Below are 26,547 nucleotides of genomic sequence, written 5' to 3' on the forward strand. Positions count from 1 at the left end.
TCTAAATTCTGCCCATACCTCATTCCTGTTCCCTGTGCTTTATCTCTTCCTCTTTCATAGCCTGTACTTTGGGCTGAGGTGAATGGTTTTTTCTGCATTAGCTGTGGAGCTCTCCCAAACCACAGCTTATTTTCTCACAGGTTACTGGGTAGTGTGTGATGCTTGTGTAGTGGTGGGGGGAAAAAAGGGATTAACAAGTTCTACTTGTGCCTGTAAAAAAATTGGAGTAATGCCTGGTATTGTTCTGTTGGATGAAGTTACTAATTAGTAGATAATTAAGAACCTTTAAAAAAAGGTGTGTACAGTGTTCCAGCATTGACTTTTCATGACATCTTAATTCAGATGTTTTAAGTCTTGAAATCTGTTGACTTCAGAGCAGAGAGTACATTAAGAACCTCTTCCAGTCAGCCTTCAGCTTTTACTCTTGAACAGCTATAATGCAGAAGAAGCTAGTTTTCTGAAAATCTCAACAACTAGAAAAAAAAAAGATAAGGAACTTTACATTTTATTAAAGTGCATGGAATACAGTTGTTTATTGTAAAGTCTCTTTGATTAAAGCATTTTTAGCCAACCTTTTTGTTAATTACCACTGTTACTAACTGATACTGGGTGGTTACAGCAGGAGCTTTTGTTGTTTTATTATTTAAGACAAGTTTGAACCAGATCTGTAATCTTTATGGCACAGCCCCAGATAACTGGCACAATAAAGTACTACATCCTTCTTTTTAGCAGTGCAGTAGCATTGACACAGAGCTACAGAAAAGCTATGCTGTGGGGGTTTTCTTACCTTTTTTATTTTTTATAACTGCATGTATCAACAAGAGTGACAGTTTGGGGCTGACTATGCATATATCATGTTGGTGATATATGAAGCAGAAACAAGACAGTTGGATTCTCCAACCCCAAAGCTCACTCCAGGATCTAGCAGATAGAAAAATCTCCGTGAGCTGACTGAGCTAACAAGAGATGTACCTTGAGCCTGAGTAGATTTGATTGGGAAGTCAGTGAAGGAGAATAAATGTGGGAAGGTAAAATAGCTGTCACTTACCTGTTCAGCTGAGTATTTTAGCAACAAAAAGCACCGCTAAACCCTACATATAAATTGATATATTTCTGAGGTGAATAGCTGGCATTTAGTTTAGCTTGCACTAGGTTATGTAAATGCATCTGTATTTAAGTGACTTGATGATGATGGCTTTGCTTTTTATACTATTTTAAAAATACTTACTATTTTCTCCTAGCTTTGATCAACTTGTTGAAGTTCCTCATGTCTAATGAGACTGTGTTGCTGGCCAAGCACAACATCTTCACCCTTGCTCTTATGGTGAGCATCTTTACCCTTGCACAAATCCTCTTATCTTTTAACAACTTAATTGTGAATTAATCTTAGGAAAGAATTGTAATCCTGAAAGGATTCCAGAAAGGATTGCTGGCTTGTTAAGGAGATATGAGAACAAGGCCATGAAGCAGAGGAGTATCATTGTGGTTGGTTTCTCTAGGTGTTTGGAAAGGACAGTGCTTGGACTAACTATAGGGTTGGCTCACTGAAATAAGTCTATGTGAGGAAAGACCTAGTTTAATTTTCCAGATTTGATAATATTTTTTTCTTGTTCTGTGGCCCTTTGTATGCAGAATAGAAATGTGTTTTTCTGGTCCCAGATAAAACAGTATTTAAGCTTCTTGTCTGTTTCTTTGGTACTATAAAGAAAATAATAAAGCAATGAGGTAATGTTATGCTATCTGCTGCAACTGCAAGCTGTTTATTTGAAGGTTTTGGACATAGTTTGTACTGTTTCTGATGCAGAATAGATTTGGGATAAATATTCCTGTTGCAACTTCTTTTCACTTGTATAGGTTGTGAACCTGTTTAACATGTTCATCACTTACGGAGACACATTTCTGCCCACTCCCAGCAGCTATGATGAGCTCTATTATGAAATCATTCGGATGCACCAGAATTTTGACAACCTTTATTCTATGGGTAAGTACCTCCTGACTCGTCAGGATTGCTGCTGCCTGGAAGTGAGTGTGGTGGAAGAGGGATGTTTGTGTCAGGTGTTTCCTGTCTATCTGCTACTGATGTGTGTCATGCTGGGTGAACATGTTTTGTGTACTAGGGCATGTTGGTAAATTAAGAATTGAGAGAGGGATAAACTTGCTAAAAGGATAATTTTTTTTTTAAATGTCAAAAGAATACGAACAGACTCCTTGCCCCTCTCTCTGTCACTTAATGTTGGAAATATAAATTCGTTTTTACAATGGAGTATGTGGTATTTCATGCATTTCTGTGTAGTTTTCCTCTATTACATTCAACAATTTCAAGTCAAAAGGCAGGTATGTGCTGCAGAACCACCCAGCATAGAGAACTACTGAATGCAAAAAGAATTTGGAGAAGAATTTGAGAAACTTATAGCAAGAAGCTTGCTGTGCTAGACAAATCACATCTACTTCACTCTTTGCCAAAGTAACCAAGAAAACAGCCCTCACAAACCTGCTTGCAGTGACAAGTGAATCACTGGACTGAAGAATGTGCCCACTGGCAAAACAGGGAGAAGCTGCCATCCTTCAGCGAGAGAGGGAAGGGAGCCAAGTGACACCCAGCAGGAAGGAGGAGCAAAGAAGAGCAAGGAATGCATGGAGACATAATCAGGCAGTATTATACGCAGGAACCTGCAGCCCAGGGTAGCTGCAGCAGCACTGGTGTGCGGCATAACTTGAAGCTGTGAAAAAAAGAATATAGTTATGTTCTTTGTTTGCTTTATTACGAAAGGACCTTTCATTCATTTACCCTCTGTTCCCTTCTCAGCATGATCTCCCAATGAACAACAGGCGTTAATATAAGCATATAAGGAGAGTTAAAGGGCAGACAGTTGGCCACAGCCCTCTTCTGACATGAAGAGAGACATCCTCACCTAAATAAAAGTAGCCGACTACCCTCTGTAACTGCAAACAGAAACAAGCTGCCCTTTTGTATGAATTCCCTACAGTTTTCAGCCATTACATAAGGGTTCACTTGGCCATTTTTGTGCCCTCTGAGTGCATAAGATTTTTTGCTAACCCGTTTTCTACTCTCAAGAGTTGCAGCTAGTAAAATGAGGTGCTTTTACTAGCTAATAATTTTTTCAAACCCATCCCTTGTGGAAGCTGAAGATACGTGGAATAGAAGAATAATGCACTCAGATACTTCCTCAGTTGGGTTGCAAAAGGCACACCACACCTGACCTGTTAAAACAATTCATTTCTCACATGAATGTTTGCCATCCTACGCAGAGTAAACCCCATTTAATTACTCTTGCAGATGCCTGAATTGAAACTCTCTCTACATATATTACTTCAGATACTCAAGTACAGTACCTACTATTTGACAAAACAATGTTACTCAGAGCTGACAACTTTTTTCTGCAGATGACATGTAATGGTAGAATAGAAGGTGAGAAGGTAGCACTGTCTCAAGCTGATGAAAGCCACCAGGTGTCCTGATAGTTTCCTTTGCTTGTCAGCCCATTTCTGAGACTACAGTGACCCGTCTGTCCCCTAGCCTTGGGGTATTGGTTAGCGCAGATGAGAAAACTGCCGTGTCCTTTAGTTTTTCTGTTAATGTGGTTGAAACTTTGCATGTTGGGAGTGGAGGTGGAATCTAATTGATTTGGTTTTTTTTTCTCTTGTTCTGAAACTGAACTTTATCCAGATTTGCAGGACTGAAAGCTTCTGTCCTGCAATTATAGGCATAAGTATGCGGCCGATGTGCTTAATCATTCACTTGCAACATCCATGTTTCTGGATGATCCTAAATTCAGATGGTGAGCTGTTCCTTCACTTCTAAATTGAGGGTGAACTTTTGTTGTGGAATCTAACCCCCAGAAAACCCTGTATGTACAAATTAATAGAAAATTCCCTTTGTTCAGGCAATATGGAAATTAATCAAAACATCTGCTACAGGATCTGTTACTGTTCTGATGCTTATCAAGAGATGTGCAGGTAACTGCCACCATAAAAACACTACATATTTTGACCTAAATAAATATTTTTGGTACTCTGGCGGAAAAGAATTGGGTTCCCTAGTTGTTCCTGTTGCAGAATGTTTCAGATCTGCTCTTAAGTCTGTCAGAGACCATCTGTGCAAGAGAACACCACCCTTCTTCCTACAGGGAGTGTTTTTTCTTTAGGCTGGTGTGTAATTCCTGTCTGCAACTCTAGATAAATGGGCATGTAAAGAATTTCATCATTGCTGGAGAGGGTTTAAACTGCAGTATGTAGTCCAGTTCAGATGGAACCTTGCATAAGCAGGAGCTGGAGGAGAACAGCTGTGTGTGGAATAAAAGCTATTCTAAGCTTGGGACGCTGCCCTGTTTCTGGGGAAAATGAGCTGTGTGTGATAATGAAAGCAGTTAGGAGGACCCTGGTTCTTCTGTCCCCTCTGCCTCCAAGTTGTTACTCTCTTCTTCTCACCCCTTCCATGTTCCTTATGTTTCTTAGATGGGCTTTGAAGGGAACTTTTGCCCTGGATCACAGATCATCTCAAAGATGACCGTTGCTTTGATGTGGTTCCTGGACTGCCATCTTGCCAAAGCAGAATTTTTTTTTTTTTTCCCCTGTTTTGAATTATGAAATTGCCAGTTCTGTGCCAGCACTGTTAACTCTCTTCTCCTTTCAGTTCTAAGGCTGTCTACCAATGCTGGTCAATGGAAGGAGCCTGCAAGCAAGGTGACCCATGCATTAGTCAATATTAGGTAAGGAGTAGAAGTTAATTACTCTTTTAAAGTTTCTCATTTCCTGTGTGACTACATTTTTATCATGACGCTTTCACATTTGTTTGAATGAATTTTGTTTTCAATTTGTTCTAATTGTTGGGCTAAATTATTGCTCTAAACAGGGCCCACAGGCATAAAGGAAGGATCACCAGAATTTGATTGTCCTCTAATAATTCTCTCCGCTCTTCTGTAGACTGAGTGCTTTGAAAGCATAGCACAAACTGTAATGAATTAATCCTCACATCGTTCTTGGGAGAAGTTACACAGTAGAGGATAATGCTGTGCTGGCAGAGCAATTGTGAACCTAATGGATTTCTGTTGCGTGATTCTATTGTAATTCCACAAAGCTATGAAGGGGACTGTAAGCCTGCTGTAATAAGCAGATCTGAGGCCTCTTAACATTGCAAGAATTTTGTGTGTGTTTAAAACTGATTATTTAAGGACATTTCAGTGTTCTCTTAAACTTCTTCTTCCTGTTCAAGGGCAGAAGGGGAAAAGTTATGCTTTACTTGTAAGACTAAAGAGTGTAAATCTAGGTATGTATTCTTTCACAGTGGCAATAACTTATTTTTCTGGCACCTGAAGCAGCTACTACTGACCAAGCTGGGTACTGGGCAAGAGGATCATGGATATGATTGATTGGAAAACAGAGGAATGTTGAGAGGGAAAATTTACTTCTTAGCTCTGGCTTTTAAGCAAACCATAAAAGATATAAGTATTTATACTGAAAAAAAATCTGTCTACCACTTCCCTAGTCACCCCAGACACTTGCTGTCTGTGCAACACCAAGTAGCTCACTACTGTTGTATTTCTAGGCTAGTACTTGTTTTCCTCACTACAAAAGGCATTGTGTAGGACAAACTCTCTGAGGGCATCTTTCAAGTCAATATGCATCTTACGTGTCTGTAAACCACCTTAAAGATTCCCTTAATAAGTCTGTAAGCTTGATAACATCATGTGTGATTCTAGACTTACTTTGCTACTATCCTTATTTTTGTTTTTTTTTAAACAGATGTAAGTGAACACTTGTGGGTAGATAGTGCACTAGGAGTAAAGCAGCAGAACAGGTAGCTGTTGACTAATGTCAGTTAATGTGACACAAAGTGTCTGCTTTGGGAATGCTGTGTGTAACCAGGGAGGGAAGTCTAAGCTGGGAAGAGAGAAAAACCAATTGATCAGAGAGGGTTTGTGCTCACTGCTGGTTTGTGGAACTGAGACTTTGCATGGGCTTATTTCCTGTTGGCTTTGCAACTGCTTCTGTGAAGATCAGCGTGCAATTGAGACAAGATGCAACCAAAAAACTGGCACCGTGATACCCCTTTGTATTGGTTCTGCACGGCCTGGTTTTCGGTAGCAGGGGGGACACAGAGGTGGTTCCTGTGAGGAGCTCCTGGAAGCTTCCACCATGTCCAGCAGAGCCAGTCTCTGATGGCTCTGAAAGATGGACATGCTGCCGGCCAAAACTGGGCCAAGGAGGGAGGTTGGAAATGCCTCTGTGATGACATATTTAAGAAGAAAATCGAAACAAAGTCACACAGTTTTGCTTCTAGTCAGAGAAGACGAGGAGGTGAGAACATGTGTGTGTGTCCCTTCAAGGACAGCCTGTATCAGACATGTTCAGAACGTAGTGATGTCTGGAATCAGTGAAGCCTCTAGTCTGTTTCTCTTCTGAACTTCTGGTAGCTTTCCCCTGCTCCACCCAACTGCTCATCTGTATTGAAATTTCATGAATGACTGCTTTTCATTCGGTGAAATTAGTAAAGTCTAAATTATGGATGATTCAAGGCCTTGAGAGGGATTCGAATTCTGAGAAGTTAGTCTGTTTGATTTATCCCGTTTCCTCACTCCCAAAAGAAAAGGAAGGAGGGAGAATTTTGTCTTTTGGTTTGTTTTCTTCTGATGGTAAAAATACTACATTTGAAGGGTTCTTTAGTTGACTGGATTTCAGAGCAGCCAGAGAAATCCAAGGGTGTAGTGTGCTTGTGTGAAGGTGTCTGACAGTGTGATGGTTCAAAGTGGTGACTGGGACTAGAACTAGACTGAGCTCCCCATTATCTGGGTATCTGTTTGTTTGTGCCCCTTCTGTTTTCCCTTAGAGTGATCTTAGTGTACTTTGTCTTATTTGGCTGCTTTTGCCACAAAGGAAATGAATTTAGAGGAATCCACACTGGATTTTTTCCTCACCTTGCTTCATCATTCTGGAAAGTTTTTGAGTAGTGGTTACCTGCTTTTTGCTGTAGCTGTGCAGTGCTAAGTCATGCTTTGGTTTATATCTTGGTCTCATTACACAAGCTATTTAAAAATAAATAAACATTGCAATTTCCTTATCCTAGGGCTTTTAGTGGGTTTTCTAAATGTAAAAGCATCTGCCTGTGCATGCATACAGTGGGCTTCAACAAGTGTCTTAAATCCTAGTGTACAGTTTTATGGGTATTTCTGCCGGGAGAGGAGTGGTGAGTTCTTTACAATGTTCAAAGGCTGCAATGCATTTGTGTTACAGGAGTAACTGTTGAGGAGACACCAGAACAGTCCTGCTTGTACCCCACAGTGCTGGACTGATGAGCTCAGCTGATTAATTGTTTAAATAGAGAGTCAGGATGAGTAATGCCTAGAGAATCTTAGACATGTTCTTCTTTAAACTCAGCCACAGAGAGAGATCCTGCTTTGTGTATCCTATTATGGTATGAACAGTACCTTTTAGTTGGACTAAAAGTTCTCCACTAGGCAGTCTGAGTTTTGTTGTTGCTGATTATTTGATTTTTCTTGTCCTTATTCCAGTGAAAAAAGGAGTCATGAATATTCTTTTTGAGTATTGAGAGATAGGAAGCCTATTCCTGCCTTCTCTCCTTTCTACAGATAATTCATAATTTCTGTCCAACCCAAAGAAAATGAAAAATTGAAGAAGAAAGAATAATAATATCCTTATCTGTCTGAAAATCTTACATACCAAACCGGAATGAGTGATTCTGATTGCTGTCCTATCTCATAATAGTCATTATGATTTCTGTCTGTGGATTTGTCTCTGTGGTTTTCATAAATAATTGAGATGTGGTAGACTGCAAGATATAGCTGCAGCACTGATGGGGTTGAAATAGGAAGGTGCAGCAGTTGGTGGTTTGAGAACTTACCTTCTCACCTCTGAGGAAATAAACACATTTTGAGACAAGTTTTTTTTTTTTTAAACTAATGAGCCTCTTCAAGATAACATTGTGCAGGTTTGCATTTAATAAGAATTTTATTAACGCAGGGTTCAAAGGGGCATTTTCTGATTGCCTATTCAGTGAGAAAGGTGGCAGCTGAATCCCTGTATTCTTTTAATAGACTTTCTTCTGATCAGGATTTTTCCAAGGTGAATAAATAGATTAACTCGATGATTAATAGACTGAATTTCTCCCTTGTCTGAAATTCAGCCCCATCATAATTTTTAAAGTAATTCTATTTTTCTCACTGAAACACTTTTAATATGCAGAGAGTAAGTTAGCAGCATGGAACTAGGTGATAGGATTATTTTTTGAAGGTGTTTTCTGTGCTGTTGTAGCATACGCTGCAATCCTCGCTTGGGTGCTTTTGTTCACTCTTCCATCTTGCAGTTACTTTTGTTCCACTTGAGCCACCCTGTGTGATCCTCTTTCCTTGAATGGAAGGTGCTGCTTCTCCCAGGGCTGCTTTTGGGGCTGTAAAGGAGAGATGGGATTTGGGAGGAGCACTCAGAGCATTGCATGGATGCGTGTAAAATAGTTGTGCTTGGTGCCAGTCTATGCAGGAGCACTCTGAAGGAACATTTGCAATTTTACTTAGGCCAAATTGGGCTGTGCTTGTTTGCTGTAGGACACTTGGCCCTGACACTAGAGCTCCTGATAAATTACCAGCACTCACAGCACTGCACTTATTGAAAACCTTGACAGACGACAAGGCTTAATTCAGATATTTCTTAGAAAGTGGGTGGCTGCAAGCAGTCCACATCATACCTTCAGCATGGTTCCACCACAATGAAAGGAATTTAGCATCTGTTTAAGGGGAGAGAAGACCAAAATGCTGGTGACCTAGTTATGTTGCAATGGCTTTTTTGCAGGATGTGTGAAAGTGGACCTGCTGACAGAGAAATGCATCTGTTCTTGTGGCGTAGGTGGTGACCTATGGATTACAGTCAGCTGAGACTGTGTACAAAATATGTTTACATCTGTACACACACACTTCCTTCGTTCTCTCTCTGTACAGACATAGTGGACATACAAACACATTTCTTGCCAATATGAGTGAGATTGAAAATGGGAGAGCAAGCTTAAAGCTTCTTTATGAAAAGAAATGATCAAGAAAATCGATGGGCATATATATTAAAAGATGGATGTCTGTGTGCACATTGTAGGTATATGCACTTACATAATGTGAATATCCATATAGGGATGTCTGTGCATATATAAATACATACATAATACATATACAGACATACCCACATATATACACTTAAATTATATATATTTATTTACACGTAGAACACACACAAATATGTTTCCTTTGACAATGGGTTTATTAAAGCCATAATCTCCCAGCCGAAAATACCAAGCACCTGCTTGTTTGCAGCTTCTCCCAGATGAACCACAAGGGTTGGCTAAGGACGCTCAGGTGTTGCTCCTTCCAGCAGTACTGTTGCACTGGATGAGTCCCCTGGGACTGTGGGACCATGTGGAACTGCTCAGGGCCAGCCAGTGCAGAGCAGCAGAGGGTGCTCAGGCATGCAGATTACAACCCACAATGATCTGGAGTTCATTCCCTGCAATTCTTAAAACCACCTGTGAGGACTACACTGATGGAATAACAACTCCATTGAATTGTTCACTGAGGTGTGTTTAATGGTAATGACCTCTGACATGCTGTCACTGCTAATCAGCCTGACTGAGCTCAGATCACAGGATAGTACAAGACAGTCAACAATTATTTTTTTTAATAAGAAAAAACCCAACAAAGCTCAAAGAGAAACCCAGAGTTGTGTATTATTGGTACTTTTAAATCATAACACAAGCTTAGTAAGATTATGGATCAATTCTTACTAAAATGATGTAAGGAAGCTTCTGAGGTTTATGCATCCAAGCTATTTGAAGAATTAGTTCATTGCAGTTTTCAGGTGGTAGCCTGAAAAAATTCTGATGCTGAAAAATGAATAGCAGATTTTAGATGAGGATTCTGGCTTTGTTCTGGTTCTTTTTTAGTGGTCTGTGGTCGCTCCTCACTGAAGTAGCAAAACTAGCAGACCCTTCTTGTCATTTCATGTGTTTCTTGTTGCATGGTTTTCTGATTGCACAGGGACTGTGGCACAGCAGAACAGTTCCTGGAATGCCACAGTGGTTATAAGAGAGTTATAGTGGTTAGTCAGAGTTCACCTGCTACCACTGCTTGTTTTTCACTCGACCTTGCAGTATCGTGGTAGGGAAGGTTCCTTTGCTAGGTGGAACAGATCTTGATGTGAACAGATCCTGGCATTAGCTGGCACCTGAACAGAGGAAGCAAGTGGTGGAAAGGGAAAGACCTTATGACCAGCAACATATTAACAGAAGAATCAAAAGGGAAGGAAAGAAGCATTCCTATCTTGGGTTGCAATGTTTCATCTTTTCTCAGCAGTCTTTATACATGTTTCAATTATTTTTATTAATGTTTAAGGCTTTCATCTAGTCTTGTAACTTCAGCGCTTCGTTTCTTGTACATTATCTGATTTCTTCTCGAGGCAGCAGTGTTAGTTTTCAGTTTTTGCTTTTATTTACTAGCTGATTCATCTTGGTGTATTTGTTTTACAGAGCCATAGCCAATTTTGTTCTGCTATAATTTTCTTTCATTCTTTCTCATTCATGCAATGTCTTAATTAAATGTTGTCTCTGCCACTGGCCCAAATCCAGAGAGCAAATCTGTTGGTTGAGTGGCATTGTATGGACCAGTTCCACAAACACAGCAGCATGGTTCAGCAAGTCAGGTACAATCCCAGGTCACCTTCCTTCTTTCTGCTATTTACTTCCATTTCGGTCATGGCTGCCTGGGAAGGGACTCTGACAATGTCAAGCCTGTTTTCTCTTTAATCAACTTTTATTTTCAGTAGGTTTTTGGAAGGATTGATTTCTTTTTTTTATTTTTTTCGTGATGACTTACAGTTTCTGGAGCTGACGCTGATTTTAGGCGAAGATGTTTGTATTACAGAGAATGCCTCTGTCTGAGATACCATAGCCATGGCTTGCTTTCTTCAGTGCACTTGGATGTCATTCTGCAGAGATCACTTTTGCTCTAAAATTTCATCCTCAAAGTAAACAAGGCTTTTTGGATTGGGGTGGGGAGGATCTTGAGGTGATGTATTCCTAGGATGGCAGCCTCACTTAACTGGCTTTCTTAGCTTTTTTCCAAAGTCTGCAATTGTATCGGCTGCTTTCATCCTCTTTCCTCATGTCTCAAAGGCAACAGGCTGGCCTTCAAGAGGGGACTGGGAGCAGGATCCACTTCTGTACTTCAGCTGCTCTGTAAAGTTTGCTGTGGAGGTGAGGCCTCTGTACAAGGGAGGATTGTTTGCTGGGTGGAAAGGACACTCCTCTGCAGAACAGCTACTGCTTGGCGGCCTCTTCCAGAGTTCAGCCGGTCTCTTAATTCACGTGATTCTCATAAGGTGAACATCTCAAAGCAGTTTGCCCACTTGTGAGCTTTTGTCCTCGTGGACATTTTATTGGAAGCATTTCTTCCTTGAAATCTTAAAGTTTTGGAAAGGTAGGCAAGATCTGTAGGCTACTTAGCAGTTTGCTGAGAAGTGTTGCCTCCATTACTGACGTATTAGAACCCAGATTTCATTTGCTCTTTGTCAAATGCAACTGCTCTGTGAATAGGGAATTCCTGTCTTCAGATCTCTGCTGGACTCATGGGTGCAGATTGTAGGCTTACAAGGTGGAATTATAAAAATTGCTAGCAGATTAACTTTTTTTGAAAGCTGTGTGTGTAGCCTTGGGAGTGTAATGTTGGCAAATAATTTCAGCTTTCGTGCTGATGAATTTGGGGTGCGAAGCTTTGGGAAAACAGTAGAGAGAAGTCAGAGACTCCTCAATGCAATTGTGGTCTCCTATTTGATTTATGTAATTGACTGCACTGCCTGGTCTGAAGAAGTGTGGCACCAGGCAAGAAATTGTTTTTTGTTTTGCTTGCCAAATACCTTTCTCTGTAGAAACATAAAAGTAGTGGAGAATATGTGTTAGCATGGGGAGTACTTCTGGTTTATTTCAGAAGTAGATATAATATTTATTGGTCAGAAGTTGTTTTTCTGTCTCATTTGCAGATATTTGGGTCTTGAATCCCAGTGCTGGACACAGGCAAGTTATGTCTGAGCTCAGTAATGCATTAAAGCATGTACTACACACCTAGGATGCAGACTTGTAAACATCTTGGGTTTTTTTTGTTGAAGCTCAAAATCCAGAAAGCTCTGCTGTTTCTCACTCTGAATTGTTGTGTTGTTTCCTCCTGTTTATGGGAACAATCTTAATTATTTCTCTGGCACTGTGGCTGGCATGAGTTCAGTTCCTAATTGATAGATTTCAACCTTACAGTCAATGTCTTTGTTGGTAGCTCTGTTGCAGCCAGGAAGCAACCAGATTCTCTTGGCCCCAAGAACTGGCTCTACTGGAACATGATTGAAACACAGTTTGAAACAGCTGCTTATAGCTTGTCGAAACTTCGTCCATGCTGGTTTTATTCTTTGGGTAAATAAAAGGGACTCTGATCTCTGCTGGTCTCAAATCTAGCTTTCAAGATTTGCTTTAGTGGAGAAAGAACATTAAGCAACTTTCTTCATAACCCAAACAATGTAAAAATTATTGTGAGCTTAAATAACGTATTTTTCCCTTGGAAAGTGATGTTGTATAATGCTGTTTTGCTCTTTCTGTTTAAAAGAAATCTGTTGCTCACAGCAGCAGCCAGAATTATTATTCCCTCTGAAAGTCTGGGCTGTGGGATGTGTACTTAAGAAAAAACCTTTCAAAAGCCAGTAACGTGTATTTCTTATTATCTTACACTAGTGGGGGGCCTAAAATTTGGGTTTGCTCTAGGAATGTAAATGCCCTGTTCTCTTAATTTTTCCTTTAGGACTAAACTGACAAAGTACCCACTCATTAAGTACATCTGCTCAGTAAGGTAATGAAGTACCTACCTTATCTTGAACTGAAAGCAAGGATAATACATTGTTAGCATGACTGTGGAACTACAGTCTTTTTTTTCTGGTGCCCTCCAGATTGCACCAGTATCTGGAACTCAGTTCCCAGGGAGCTGTGAGAGGAAGACATCTTGTTTGTAAGACTTTGTTCATTAAAAGAAATACTCATTCTAGCTTTTGAAGTGTTGGGGTTTTTAGGAGCTCTAGCCATGAAGGCAGAGAAGGTTGTATCACCCTACCAGCACAGGGGCTAACTTTGCAACTCCCAGTAAATGCAAGTTGGCTAAGGTGAAAGTAAAATGCAGCTTTGAGGGGACGGGAAAAACAGCTTGAGTGAGTGTGATTCCCCCTCCCTCTTCCAAAATGTGAAATCTATGTGCTCTAATATCTGTGAGTCCAGATTGAAACACTAAGATACATCAGAGTTTCTGGTGGCCTGAAATAAATCGACTGCTTGGGAATTCCAGAATGCTTTTCTTACTACTCTGTGTAGTCTTGATTTTTTTTTTTTTTCCTAACCTTTGCAGCTACAAGAAAATTCAGAAAATGATGGGATAAGGCTTGAGCAGTAGCAATTTCTCCCTTGGCTCTGAGGTCAGACCTCTCTTGCCCATTTCAAGGGATGCTGACTGAAGGTTCAGCAGTCAGAAATGCCAGTGTGCTTGGCTGCTTCTCAGCAATCAAAGCCAAGCAGGTTAAGGTAACAGCGATCTCATGAAGAATTCATCTGTGTTGGGTACCAGATTCTGATATCTCATCCTGGTAAGGGTTTACTTAAGGGATGTTCCTCTGGCAAAACTGCCCCAAGTGTGCTTCCTCACCCTGTGCTGTGCTCACTCGGAGCAGGTGTAAATTGACAGGGTTCCTGCCTTCTCCTGCTCTCTTCAGGGAGCAGCCTGCATCGTGCAGCTGCAGGTAAAGGAGGAGACTGGGGACTTGACCCAGGGTAAAACTCTCTAGGCAGGACAAAAAAGAACAGAACAATGTGTTTTAACGTGTTCTGTTCTCAAGGCTTCGTTGCATACACATATGTGACTGATTGTGTCAGCCTGTAGAGGGTGGGGGAACAAACAGCTCAGTGTTTGGGACAAGCAGACAGTCTCTCTTAGCAGCAATGACCTGTTAAACTAGTTGTAAGCTGGAATGCTACCAAATGTTTTTACAGTTATGTCCAGAGTCATCAGAGGTCACTGGTGTGACTCTTTGCAGGGGTCTAGACTCATGTTCTCTTGCCTGTGCTGGTACAGTGCAGGGTGGTTTTTGCAAACTGTTCTTGCTGTTAACATCAGCATGATCGTTGCCTAAAGCTTTGCTTTAAGTACTGGGCTTGAGACAACAGTACTATGAGCCCAAAAAATGAGAACTTTGGTATTACTTGGCTGGGAGTCTGAAGTAGGAGATCACTGCCACATTGAAGGCACCTCACTGCCATGGAGTCCTGTTTGATAGGATATAAAAGCATGGTCTCAAATGTGTCTTATTTTCAGGGTGACCAGAAATGGAATGACCTTAAAAGTTCCCTGGCAATCCTTTTGCCTGACTTTGCTAGAAAACTTTCAAAGCCTAAAGCTTTTTCACGTTGCTGCTTTAGTGATTAATTAGGTCATCACTTTGTGTGTTAATTACAGTGACATTTTTCTTCTCGTTAGCTGGATTATGGAAAGTTTTCGAGTCTGTGTGGGATGGGAAGTAATGCAACCTTTGTGGCCAAGGGAAGGATGATTTCAAACTTTAGAACACTGAATTTCAATGATGGCTTTGGGTACTGTAAAAAAAAATGCTGCAATCCACTATACAAAATGTGGCTCGTAAGTGCTTTGAGGGCAGGATAAATGCCTTTTATTCTAAACAAACGTGTTATGTTGCACACATTTTGGGTGAGGAATTTTAAACTGGAGCCTTCTTCTGGAAGGTTGTGTATTGTGTTAATTAACGTAAAGCTCTTGCTGCTGACAGAGGGGTGTGAATATGATATACTTCATATAATGTCCTTCATGGTGTGTCTGGAAAGACTTTACAGAGAGGTCGTTAAGCAAGGCAGTGTACATGAACAGTGACAAATTGCTTTTACTTACAGTTTTTTCTAATTATTTAATGTCCTCCTCATAATTTTGCAACACTGTTGGCTTTGAAGTCTGAGCTTGACATTAAATTTTTATGAATATTTGAGATGAGCTTGTCTGAGGCAGATGTTCCCTTGTAAACTTAGAAAGCAATAGGTGTGCCATACATTGTTCTTAATTCCTTAGTTTGAAAGCTGTGGTTGCTTTGAGGTTAAGCCCACGTGTGATATGTTGGGCCTTGCTGAAGGAGCAGAGTGTGCCATTCTCACTGGGTTGCACCTATTTTTCTTCCTTGTTTGGTGACTTTTACTCTTAGCATGAGCTAATGTCAGAAATAAAGAGTCACAGAACGAAATTGTTCAGGATCTGAGATTTGACTGGGAAATAAAATAAGTCAGATTGCTGTAAGGGAGGCTCTCCTCAATATGTGTGATCCAATAGTGGACCAGATAGCTCAGTGCAATCTCCATCCTTGGGAGTTTTTCATATCTTGCCTGAGTATAGCTGTGAGTTAACTGGCCCAGTGCTGAGTACAGAGTTGGACCATGGAACCTCCCAAGGTCCTTTTTAACCTGACCCATTTGATTTTAGAGAGCAGTCTCTACACTGCATGGTCAAATGGTAAAAGAAGCAAGAAAGCTTGTTTTCATGGAGTGTGTTGTGCTATGTGTTAACTCTGGGCCTGTCTGCTGGATGTGCAGAGTAGAGCACTTACTTAAATCAGTAGGTGCTTGGCATCTATTTTCTTTCCCTGAAAGACCAGTAAAGGGTAAAAACTAGAGAGCTGGCTGTACGTGTTGCTGCAGATGCCCAGTATTGTCTGCTGTCTGTGATCTTACCATCAAATTGGATACTGCCGATGAGATCCAAATATGCAGCTCAGTCATTTGTGAGGAGAAACTGTTCTCAGTGTGATTAATGCTGTGGTTGATGACGGGCACAGAAAGCACTGCTTTGAATAATGCCCATAATGGCATATTCCCCTGTGTATGTGTTTAAAGGAAGAGTCTATGGTTATATGAGATTGAGGGCATTTAAGAGGCAGCTAATGACAAGTGAAAATTATAGCTAGGGTAGATTAATTGTTAAATGAATTGTGCCTGCCCTTGCTGTCATTTTAATGTGGTATTGGTCTAAGTATGATGTTATGTAGCAGGAAGGCATCAGGAAACAATACCATGAACTTAAGTTCAGGTCAGAGGAGTTTAAAGGCATAGCCATTGGGAGTTTTTCTCTAGTTTAGACATCTTTTTGGAGTGTGGGGTTTTCTTCTTCCCCTCTGGATACTCAAGGGACTCAAGGAGCCCTCTGGGACTACAAAAATCTTTGGTTTGATTAATTTTGGTTTAATAAAGTTTTTTTTCCCCATGCTTTTTTTGACTGTGGAGTAAAGCAGTATTTTCTCATGAGTTTAATATAAGCTTTGCATTAACTGTTTCCGGAATGAGATGATACTAACTGAACTTGGTCTGGAGCATAGCTCAGGGATTTTTTTTCTTATTTTTTAAAATTGTACTCTATCTCCAGGACTACATATTTAACTTTGATTTGTCATGGGGCTGCTTTATATTCATGCCTTCAGTCTGAGTGGAGCATAAGGGAAATTAAGCTGGAAGAGGACTGAAAGCAGCCAGGCCTAAGTCTCATCCTGTCATTGCTGTGAAGAAGTCTGTCCTTTGAATTGATTTGGAGTGATAGTGGGGCAGGAAGGCACTGGCAGAAGCTGTATGTCTCTTGCAAGCTTTTGTTTACACATGGCCAATAGCCTCATTTGAGTGAATTTTATGTGCTTTCTAGATGAAATGTTATCACATACGCTTCGGTAAAATTTAGTGGTCCTATCAAGACTTAACTGTACTAAGGGATTCTTAGGGCCCTTTTCTCTGTCTGCTCATGCTTTTTTATTTTTAAAGTATTTGCTGTATTTGGAGGGGAATCAGTTCAGGCCAAGGGCACTTAGAGGATGTGAGATTTGATTGCTTTCAGCTTGCTAATCTTCATGATTCAAACTGATCTTCTGCACTCAGGCAGAAGAAAAATAATGCCATCTACACAGGAAGATAGACTTTCTGTTAAGTATTTTCCTTTCCTAGGAAGAGAGGAGGCCTTCAAATTCATCTTATAGAAAGATAAACTTGTATGGGGACAGGTGCAGACAAGCATCAGGAATCATGATTTCCTTCTGAAGGACACTTGGCTCATGCTTTGCCCAATCCAGCAAAAAGAAAACTAGTGGATACTGCTAATGTAGTGGAAAACAAAGGTGATGTAGAACAGCTCCTGAAGCTGAAGGGTAGTTTGTAATGGGAACAAATGGATAGGGACGGAGTATCATGAATAAATAAAAGTTGGAAGTGGAAGGTTTTCTAAAATTAAAAGCACTGAGAGTCTGGGACACTCCTGTAATCAGTTAGAATGATGCAATCTAAACAGGGAAGGATTATTTTGAAGCTGAGAGTCTGAGAGAATGGGGAGAGCCAGAATCACAGACTTGCACCAGGAGGAGCCCAGGTGAAAGATGCCTGCTGAGGTTCTCAATGAGCAGTGAAGGTGGGGATATTTTGTTGGTTTGGATTTTTTTTTTTTTAATTCCCCCTCCCCCATCAGTAGTGTTATCTGCTCCAGGGCATTACAGAGATGGATCAGATCATGTTGGTCCATGGCTTAAGATGTGATTCATATAGTGTGGTAAATACCATTGTAGGGTTTTCTATGGTATAAGGCTTGTAAAAACTTGTAGTTGCTATATTATATGTAGGTTATTTGCTTCCTGCATCAGTGATTGAGAACCTGTTAGTGTTAATAGGGTAGCCACTATAGAAAGACTGATGCCACTCCCTCCTGTCAGTCAGGGATCACTTTTCCACTGAAGGAAGACAGTAAATGTCTTCGGTAAAATTCAGGGGCTGGCTAACAAATTGCAGTTTAGAATACATTACAGATGATGAATGTGATCTCCTTAAAGGGAAATCTGTTCGTTTGACTTAGTGCTCTTACGATTAATTGCTTGCCAGCTTAAATTGCTCCATAAAATGCATGCTACTTTATTCGATCTCTTCATGATGAGATTAGCTAGGCCATGCTGGTTCTCTGTATGTTAATTACATTGGTACTTTCTTTTTCAATTTAATTATTAAATTGTTTAGCACAGCGTGCTTTCTCCTAGCCTCAAGAAAGTTGTCTATATTTTTCTTTTGACCACTATTTTGTAATCATACTGCCCTTTTTCCAGAAATATTCTGGGTTCCTTTATAGAAGTATCACACACTGTGGAGGATACATCCTGAGTTTTTTCTGTGTTTTCTTTGGTGTGTTGCTGAAACACAGAAATGGTGCTAATCTTGCACAGATTCATTATGTGACAGTCTAGGATGAGGAATGTCTGAACTGAAGCTGTGGAGGCAAATTTCCAGAGTTGCTACACAAACGGGAATTTATTCAGATAAAGTAAGCTTTCTGCTTCTGTTGAGAAGTGTAAAGCTCACTGAGTGGCCAGGATGTTTGCTTTTTATCTCACCTGGAAAATCAGTATTATAGCAGTTCAGTATTCTCTGTGTTGTTGATGAAGGACCAGGTATGCTTTACTTGTTCTTGGAGGACTTCTCTGTACGCAGTGACCATACCCAGGGCACATTTTTTCCTGAAAACCTGGAAAATGGAAACACAAGAAGGTGAACAGCACTAGGATTGTGGTGACAGCCTACAACTACTGAAGGAGGCCAGCAGAAAAAAAATTAAGGAAAATTTAAGAAAAAATGAATTTAAGTTCTCATTACCAGACTTGCCCCAGCCTTCATGCTCCCTTCTTCAGTCAGGGACCTGACTACATGTGCAACTACTCCCCACATGCACACACAAAATAACCCCCTGTTCTTTTGCAGTGCTATGACTGGGACTTGCACATAACCTAATGTTCCCATAGCAGCATTACAGAGGCTCTGTTGAAAAACTGTTGGTTTTATTTTTTAATTTTTAATTTTTTATTCTATTATACCACTCTAGATAAAATATGTAATATGCATCAACTAAACTGTTAGTTGTGTTGTTTAAAATCATTCACATCTCTGTGTCTGAAATGGAGCTTCTCTCTTGCCCAGCTATAATAACTTTTTTTAAAAAATTGCTTCTCAATTTAACCCTTCTCGCTCAGAAAATTGTGTATTATCTTCTATTAGAATTGATTCCCAAAGGCAAGGCAAATTTTTGTGTTTATTAACCTAGCCTTTCATTTCCCATGTATCCAGAGCTTAGAAAATTCAAAAGGGTGTCGGAGGACTAGGAAGGTTTCAGAAAGGGGCATCAAGAATGACTGAAGGCATGGAACCAGATGTGTTATGAAGAACATTTGTATACATGACAAGTCTTCAGGCTGGAAGAGAATATATAAAAGAGTTAGTAAAAATTACCAAATGTCAGAGAGAAGGTGAAGGGGAGCTGTAAGAAGAGGGTGCATCAGAAGATCAGATAAACTCAAAATAAAGAGATATTGCTTCATGCAATACTTAGTTAAGCTGTGAAATGTCTAAAAGGTTATGTGAATTTAAAGCAATGATTCTACAAATTAATGGAACAGAATTTAATCATGGGTTACTGGATCATACAGATGTCACCTCTGCTTCACATATCATCTTGAAGTGTATGTGGCTGGAAGTAAGGGTTCTTTCTGGGACAGTACCTTTTTGATTTTTCTGCTCTTATACTGTTGCCTGAGCTCCAAATTCTAGACAGTTTTGAAGTAGGGACACAGAGACCTTTGCTACCTCAGTATGGCAATTTTAAATGTCTACATAAATTTTACCTGTCAGCATTTTCTCAGGAATAAGTTGCTTGCTTCAAAGCTTTTAGCCAAGGGTAAATCAACATGTCAGCATCCCTGTCCCACTGCTTTCAGGATGGAGGCGTTGCAGGTTACTAACAGTCACACATCTGGTCATATACATGGTTTGTTAAATCTGTCACTGCTTTCAAGATGAGAAGGCTGAATTCCCATGTTAGGTGTCCATAAGGGTTCATTGTTAGGTGAAGGAGTCTCTTACCTACTCTTTGACTCCCACTCTCATTGTGTGCAGACAGGAGGCCTACAGGCCTTTTTTGTGGCTTTCTGGTGTTACTTGTGTGTGCACCCGAAATACTGTCTGTGGTAATTTAGAGGAGGGATGTCTAAGGAGGAATATGAGCTGGTCTCCTGTTTCTCAGCCTTTTGCTCTTTTCTGGGAGTGGCAGAGAAGTGTGTGATTTTCTGGAGCATTGGTGAAGAGTAGAATGATTAATCATGGAAGGTTTTTCTTCCCTTGTGATTTTCCTTTAGGGTTTCAGTCATCTTCACTGTTCATTTTTTCTCCAGAAAGAGCTCATGGACAGCTGTTAGGATCATGTACTCATAAATCTCATGAAAGTAAAACCCGTGCCAGCTGAGCAAGACATGATTTTATGTAAGAATAACAGGATTTTTTGTATTTTTTTTCTTCCATGCTAACCCCAACCCAAATATAAAAGTCGTCTAATTTCAGTAGCCTCTTGTTTGTCAGCTAAAAAAGGCTGAGTTGATGGAGCCTTTTGATACTTCTTTGATTAAAAAAATTTAAAGGCCCTGTGGTTTTTTTATTTGGTTAAGGGGACAAATCCTTTTACTGCATCTGTAGAGAAAGGAGTTGAACGGGAATATGAGCAGGGTTTTTTCTGTTGCAGGTTACTGTTCTAAAGGAAATTCATGTTGGCTAATTTATCATTCGTTCCTCTTTCCTTCTGGCTGCTGTAGATCCCAATGCACTGGTCTATAAATAGATGTATAAAAGGTTCTTTTGCTGACATCTCTGAAGACAACTTTTGATTTCGCTAAATCCAAAGAAAAAAAAAACCTATCGTGAATTCTCAGTGCACAGGTTAGATGAGTTAGGAAAAGAAGGGGATCAGGGTAATCTAACCGCTGCTGTAAGTGCCTCAAATAATGATCTGTTCTTTGTAATGCGTGTTTATCTATGAAAACCAGCCAAGATGAATTAAAGGAGCATCTGAAAACAGGCACAAGTAGAGCCACATATCTTAATATTGGCTCAGGTGTGGACTACCTGCATATGGAGGTGGGGAGGATCTTTCTCTTACTGAGGGACTACGACTGTGGCTCCAGCTGGTTCTCCTGCCCAGCGCTGGTCACACAGGCCAGTTCTACATCCCTACCTGTGCTCCCTACAACAAGCACCAACACAGCGGAGGCTAAGAAGAGTCTCCTTTGGAGCACAGTGCTGACCTGACTGAGTGCCAGGCTGAATTTGCCTCCCAGCTGTTTCTTCCCCAGTCCATGGTACTTCTGACAGGGAAAGCCATCTGTGTTACAGCCTTTTTATCTTAGCTTGTGGAGGCAAATGAAACACAGCTATCCTGATGTTTGCAGACTAATGTTGTGAAGCAGTTCAAGCTGCCTACTGCGTACAAACCTAGTCCTGACTGTTTAGACTCTGAACAATGCAGGTACAGTTCTGGGAAGGCTGGGTGCTGAAGATGTCTCTAATTCCTGACTTTCTAAACAAACCTTTCCTTCTCTGTAACCAGTTACTCAGCTGAGTTTGCTTGGTTTGGAATGATGCTGCTGTGGAACCCTACTAAGGCCCCATCTGCTAAGAGCTTGTATTGATTTGTGTCTTAGTTTATAAAAGCCTTCAATTCACCTGTGTAAATGCCATAAATAATGCATATGTACTAGATGAAATGTGCTGTGGGAACATCCCAGAAATCATTTTGGTCTGGTTTGAACAGAGCTAATCTAATCATGGTTAGGAGTTTCTCAGTAGCTGTGAAGCAGAAAGTGTATTGTCTTCTTCTAGCTTAATGTATTAGTCAGTACACAGGGGCAGGAAGATAGGTATTTGAAAGTGGTAATCAACTTTAATGAAAACAAGAGTTTCTAATGTTAAAATATTACAAAACTTCAGATGAAACTATTTGTAGATTATATATGTACACACATAGTGGAAGTGTAGTCAAGTCCAGTCCTGTGCCTGTGATTTATCTGCATAATCCTCACATTTGTATGCCTCTTTGTCACCAGGGCTGCAGTGCTTCAGAGGCTATATGTATATTTACTAAATAAATCATTTTGCCCACTCATAGCAAACAGCCACTTTGTGCCAGCAACATTGCAGAATGCATTTTAGTATATAGGGGACATTGATGAATAATTTGTCCTTTGAAAATTCCATGGGCTTTAGGGCACCAAAATGTATTTCAGGTTGGACTAGGTCCAGATGTGTATGAGAACTCCTTGGCAGTCTTGTAGAAAGCATATGGGAGTTTTAGAGGTGACCTCTTTTTAGAAATTTAATTGGATTTTTGTTCTATTCCATTATGTGTAAAGAAAGCAAAAAGGTAAAGGGATGTGGTATTTGTTAGATTGTTCAGTTAGGAATATCCATATCAAGGCAGATTTTTCTTCACAGTGGTCTGTGGTCATGGCATCTTGAGTTCTCTGCATTAGAGAGATCAGCTGATGGAAAGTGGTTCCTGTAGAGGAAAGAGAACGTATTTGTATGCTCATAAATTTATTCTAATCAATGTTTCCCTGGCAGTTACCACAATTACAAGATGAAGAATGTGTCTATGTGCTATTGGCATTGTTAATTCAGAGGAAACATGGATGCAGCCCATTGTCAGAGCTGAGACTTGTCTTCCTGTCACTTTTCTGCACTTGATAGCCCCAGAACTGCTGCAGACAACAGCGATACGACAAGTCCAGAACTCAATAATTCTGCTTCGAATTGTTTACTGTCAAGAGCTTTGTGTTGGCTAAAGCAGACAAACTATACAAACAGTTGTCCATTGGCAAAGAGATTTTAGGAATTTGGGGTCATATGTCAGCATTCATTACTGAAAGGACCTCCAGGAACTTAGAGAGCCTAGAGGAACTTAAAGAGCTCTTGCATGTCAGCGCAGGGCAAGATTTCAGAGCTCCTTGAGATTGATGCTGGTGAGACTTGGCTTGATGTTGATTCTCCAGGTATTATTTGCTGACAATTATAGCTCATCTGCTCAACTAGAGAACTCATGACAGTAGAGAGAAGAAGTATTTTAAGAGCCTTTGTGTGTCAGTTTTATAGCAGAGATTACTGAGGGTCTATGGACATGTGGAACTCATCGTGTTTCCTTTGGAGCTCCAGTGGGCATCAGTGACAATGCTGGAGATTCTAAGAGTGAGTGATGTGACAAAGTGCTTGTTGTGGAGCATCCCTAGAAGACAAGAATGTTGAGGGTGCCCTTCTTAGGTGATGAACATAAAAATAGTCGTACATGGTAAGTTTTTCAGTGATCAGAAGGGACATAAGAATTTCTGATGAATGTTGCAAGTTACTGGAAGACTGACTGAAGGTTAAATCATGAAGTAAATGAAACGTGTGATCTGAATTGCTTTTTAACCTGTCAGGCAGTGCAGTTCTTGAAAAGCAAGTACCAGTTTGCAAAAAGGGGCTGTATCTTGAAAAGCAGTGTTTCAAGAAGCATTGACTGACAGCTTTACTCTAGGTCTCTTGTGAAATGTTCAGCTAAAAAGGTTTATTTAACCCTGGAAATATTAACAAGAGACAGAAAGTGATTTTATGATGGTATATATTTTGCAATTTTTTCCAGTGTCTGTTTCAAAAAAGGGTATTGTGTAGGTTCTGGGTGTGGGTTCGGCAATCACGATGGGCGCCAGACTGTAGGTACTTTGGGGTGGGTGGGACGGATGGGGATGAGAGATCTCTGAAGTCAGATCTTGGAACGCGTGGTTTATTGCAAAGGGCGTGGGTATAGGGGCACTGCTCAGAGCTGCAGCTGGCAGCTCTGAGCAGGCCCAAGAGAGCAAGAGAGTAAGCGGGTAAGAGAGAGAGAGAGCGAAAGGAATGAGAGTGAAGAAGAAGTAATGAGAATAGAATGGAATGGTGAAGTCCTGGTTACAATACAATAAATCATCTTCTGTACTGAATATTCTAATTGTCACTAACCAATCTAATACAAGATACAAATCCTATAGCATTTACATACAGCCTATAAGAGTTCTTATATTACCATAGAGTGTTACATCTTAACTTCTAAAACTACTCTTTGGACCCCTTCTGCTGAGCTAGTAGGGTCTGCTCTGACCCTTGGACCTGCCTGCAAGCAGAGGGTATTGTTCAATCAAGAGGGGATAACCTTCAGTCGGCCATACCATTGTTTTCCAGTTGTTCAGTAACTAAGACTTGGTAATTCAAAGGTGGCTTTCATTTCAATGTCGCTTATAGTTTTCATATTCCTAAAATCTTTTGTCAGGCAATCGCATTTATAAGGCTTTCCTGTTTCATCTTCCCCAACATATTGAAAATTGGAGAAAGGACAGAGAAGCCTCAGTTATGAGAGACTAGTGAGAATGCTTTGAAGATTTCAGTATCATAATCTCTTTAAAACAAAACCTGTGGTATGCTCTTTAGAGTGTTCAAGCATCTTTGACGAGATAAAGTACCAAAACAGAAAATGAATGTAAGGCTAGCCATGGAAACCAAATTGCAGCTGCAAATCACATACCCATTTCTTAATAGGTGATTAACCACTGTAGTAAATGACTGAAAGGATAGGTTTTCTTCTCCTGTTCCTATCCCAATAGAATACCTTGATAAGAGGTGCTCTAGCTATCTACTGACATGAGAGTAATGCTGTAAGGGTAATATTGAAAAATGTGATATACAGAAGTTCAGATAAGCTGATCTACTAACTTGCAGTGCCATGAATCAGGTAGATTGGATCAAAGATACCGTTTTGCCTTTAAAACCTAACAAATTCACTCTGGATGCTTGTGTTTCGGCTTTATCTTTGCAATGAGAGATTTCTCCTCCAGTACATCCGTCACAGGCATACTGAAATTTATCCATGGAGCAATTAAACAGAAGGGCAGCCCTGAGAATTATTTTGAGACATTTTTGCTCTTAAGACCACAAGACAGAGGTAAGATTCAAGGAGATGTCAGTAGGCCACAAGCTTTTCATTTTTCTGCAGTTTGCAGTCACCATGATGGCTGTGCTGAGAGAGTAGGGGCCAGGATGGAGGACTTGTGCTGCAAGGAAGTGTGGAGAAATTATTCACTAGCTTAACCTTCAAGCAAAAATATTACACCTGTAATTTAAATTTTCAGCAGTACATGTTTCAGTTTTTTTAGGGGAGTGGGGATTTTTCCCATTGTGTTTCAGAATGGAAAGAGTTTTTGTACTCAGTTGTAGTAGCAAAAGAAAGCTAGAGTGCTTCAGAGAGGCCTTAAAAAATAAGATTTCACTGAATGAGTTTTGCTCCGTTTTCCATGTTTAGTCTTGGAATTAATGGACAGGAGTAGTAATCATGCTAGGAATTGTCCTCAAACCCAAAGAAAGGTAAAAGTGTGCTGATTATTTCAGCAAAGTCTCTCTTTTTTAAAAAGTGCATACATATAGAGTAAGCTTAAGTGCTGGTGTTCTTGAACACTGTGATCTTGGGGATGCCAAGACACCCCTTGGCACAAGAGGACTGTTTATCAACTCTGGGGGGTCTTTAGCCTTGCACCTGGGAGAGGCCCCCTGTATCCGTGTATCCAGACACTCTGTGATTGGAACATGACAGTTCCAATTCTGGCAGTCCTATAGCAATGCTTTGTGTGCAAAGGTAGGGCAGGAGCTGAATCTTAACGATGCCCACCACCAGGAGAAAGGAAACTGTGCTGAACTGTGCCGTGGTGAATTGTGGTGAATCCCAGCTCCTGCCAGAGCTGGAAAAGAACTTGACCTTTAGCAGCTGTCTAAAACTGCAGTTTTCCTGGAATGGTTAAAAGTGATGGTGTGATTTATGATATGTTAAAAACCATTAAAGGAAACAGGAAAAGCAGTCAATACTTCATGCAGATCTATTGCTGGGTCATGAAGAGCTGCTCTGAGGGAGGGTGTAAAAAAGCCCTGGACAACCTGTTTTGGAGCTTTTAGTAGCTGCCCCAGCACGTAACTGCAGAGAATCTGCAAGGGCTGCAGGTCTGTCCTTGCTCTTTTCATGCCACCTCCTGATTCTGCCTGCTGAATAATGGCAGAGGGGTTTTGGGGCACCAAATCAAACACTCAGGTTTGCCATTGGTATTCAGGAGGTTAAGCACTCTGTTTACTCCTGCTCTCCTGTGCCATTTGCATTGAGGCAAGAGGTTCTTTGTTTCTCTGCCAGACTCCCTGTTTATCACTATGCAGAATGAAACCTTAGAAGTTGCCTGAATATTAATTTTTCAGGCTTTCTGAGAACTGTGGAAAGTAAAGGTTGGGGAAAATATATGGGCTTCTATTAAGGCAGAATGATGAACATGCTGAGCAGTGAACAGGCATTCCAGCCTGTAATACACCCCAAACTTGGGCCTGCTACCAGCACCTCTGGCCTCCTGCCAGGACCCTGGCAGCAACTTGTACAGAGCAGTTGTACATCTCCTCTGAATGCAGGGATGTTGTGTCTGAAGGCTTAGAGATCCATAGATCTTGAGATGAGCATCCTGCTCCATGGCAAGAGGAGTCCTGCTAGAAAGGCAGGCAAACCCTTAGTCCTTGGTAGGTCTGTTTTGTGT

At 40.6% G+C, this 26,547-nt stretch overlaps 1 protein-coding gene across 1 annotated transcript in view; it reads left to right on the forward strand.

Moving 5' to 3' along the window:
- Positions 1-26,547, forward strand: part of LOC121673111 (armadillo-like helical domain-containing protein 3) — a 117,923-nt gene that overhangs the window by 43,573 nt on the left and 47,803 nt on the right. The window contains exons 20-22 of the mRNA XM_042046172.1: positions 1,242-1,324; positions 1,855-1,981; positions 4,655-4,730. Of these exons, the coding sequence (XP_041902106.1) occupies positions 1,242-1,324; positions 1,855-1,981; positions 4,655-4,730 (286 nt within the window). The remainder of the gene's footprint in view (positions 1-1,241; positions 1,325-1,854; positions 1,982-4,654; positions 4,731-26,547) is intronic.

This window comes from Corvus kubaryi, unplaced genomic scaffold (genome assembly GCF_017639235.1).
Source record: "Corvus kubaryi isolate FWS band 111438036 unplaced genomic scaffold, C.kubaryi_AGA036_p1.0 65199, whole genome shotgun sequence".
NCBI classification, from domain to species: domain Eukaryota; kingdom Metazoa; phylum Chordata; class Aves; order Passeriformes; family Corvidae; genus Corvus; species Corvus kubaryi.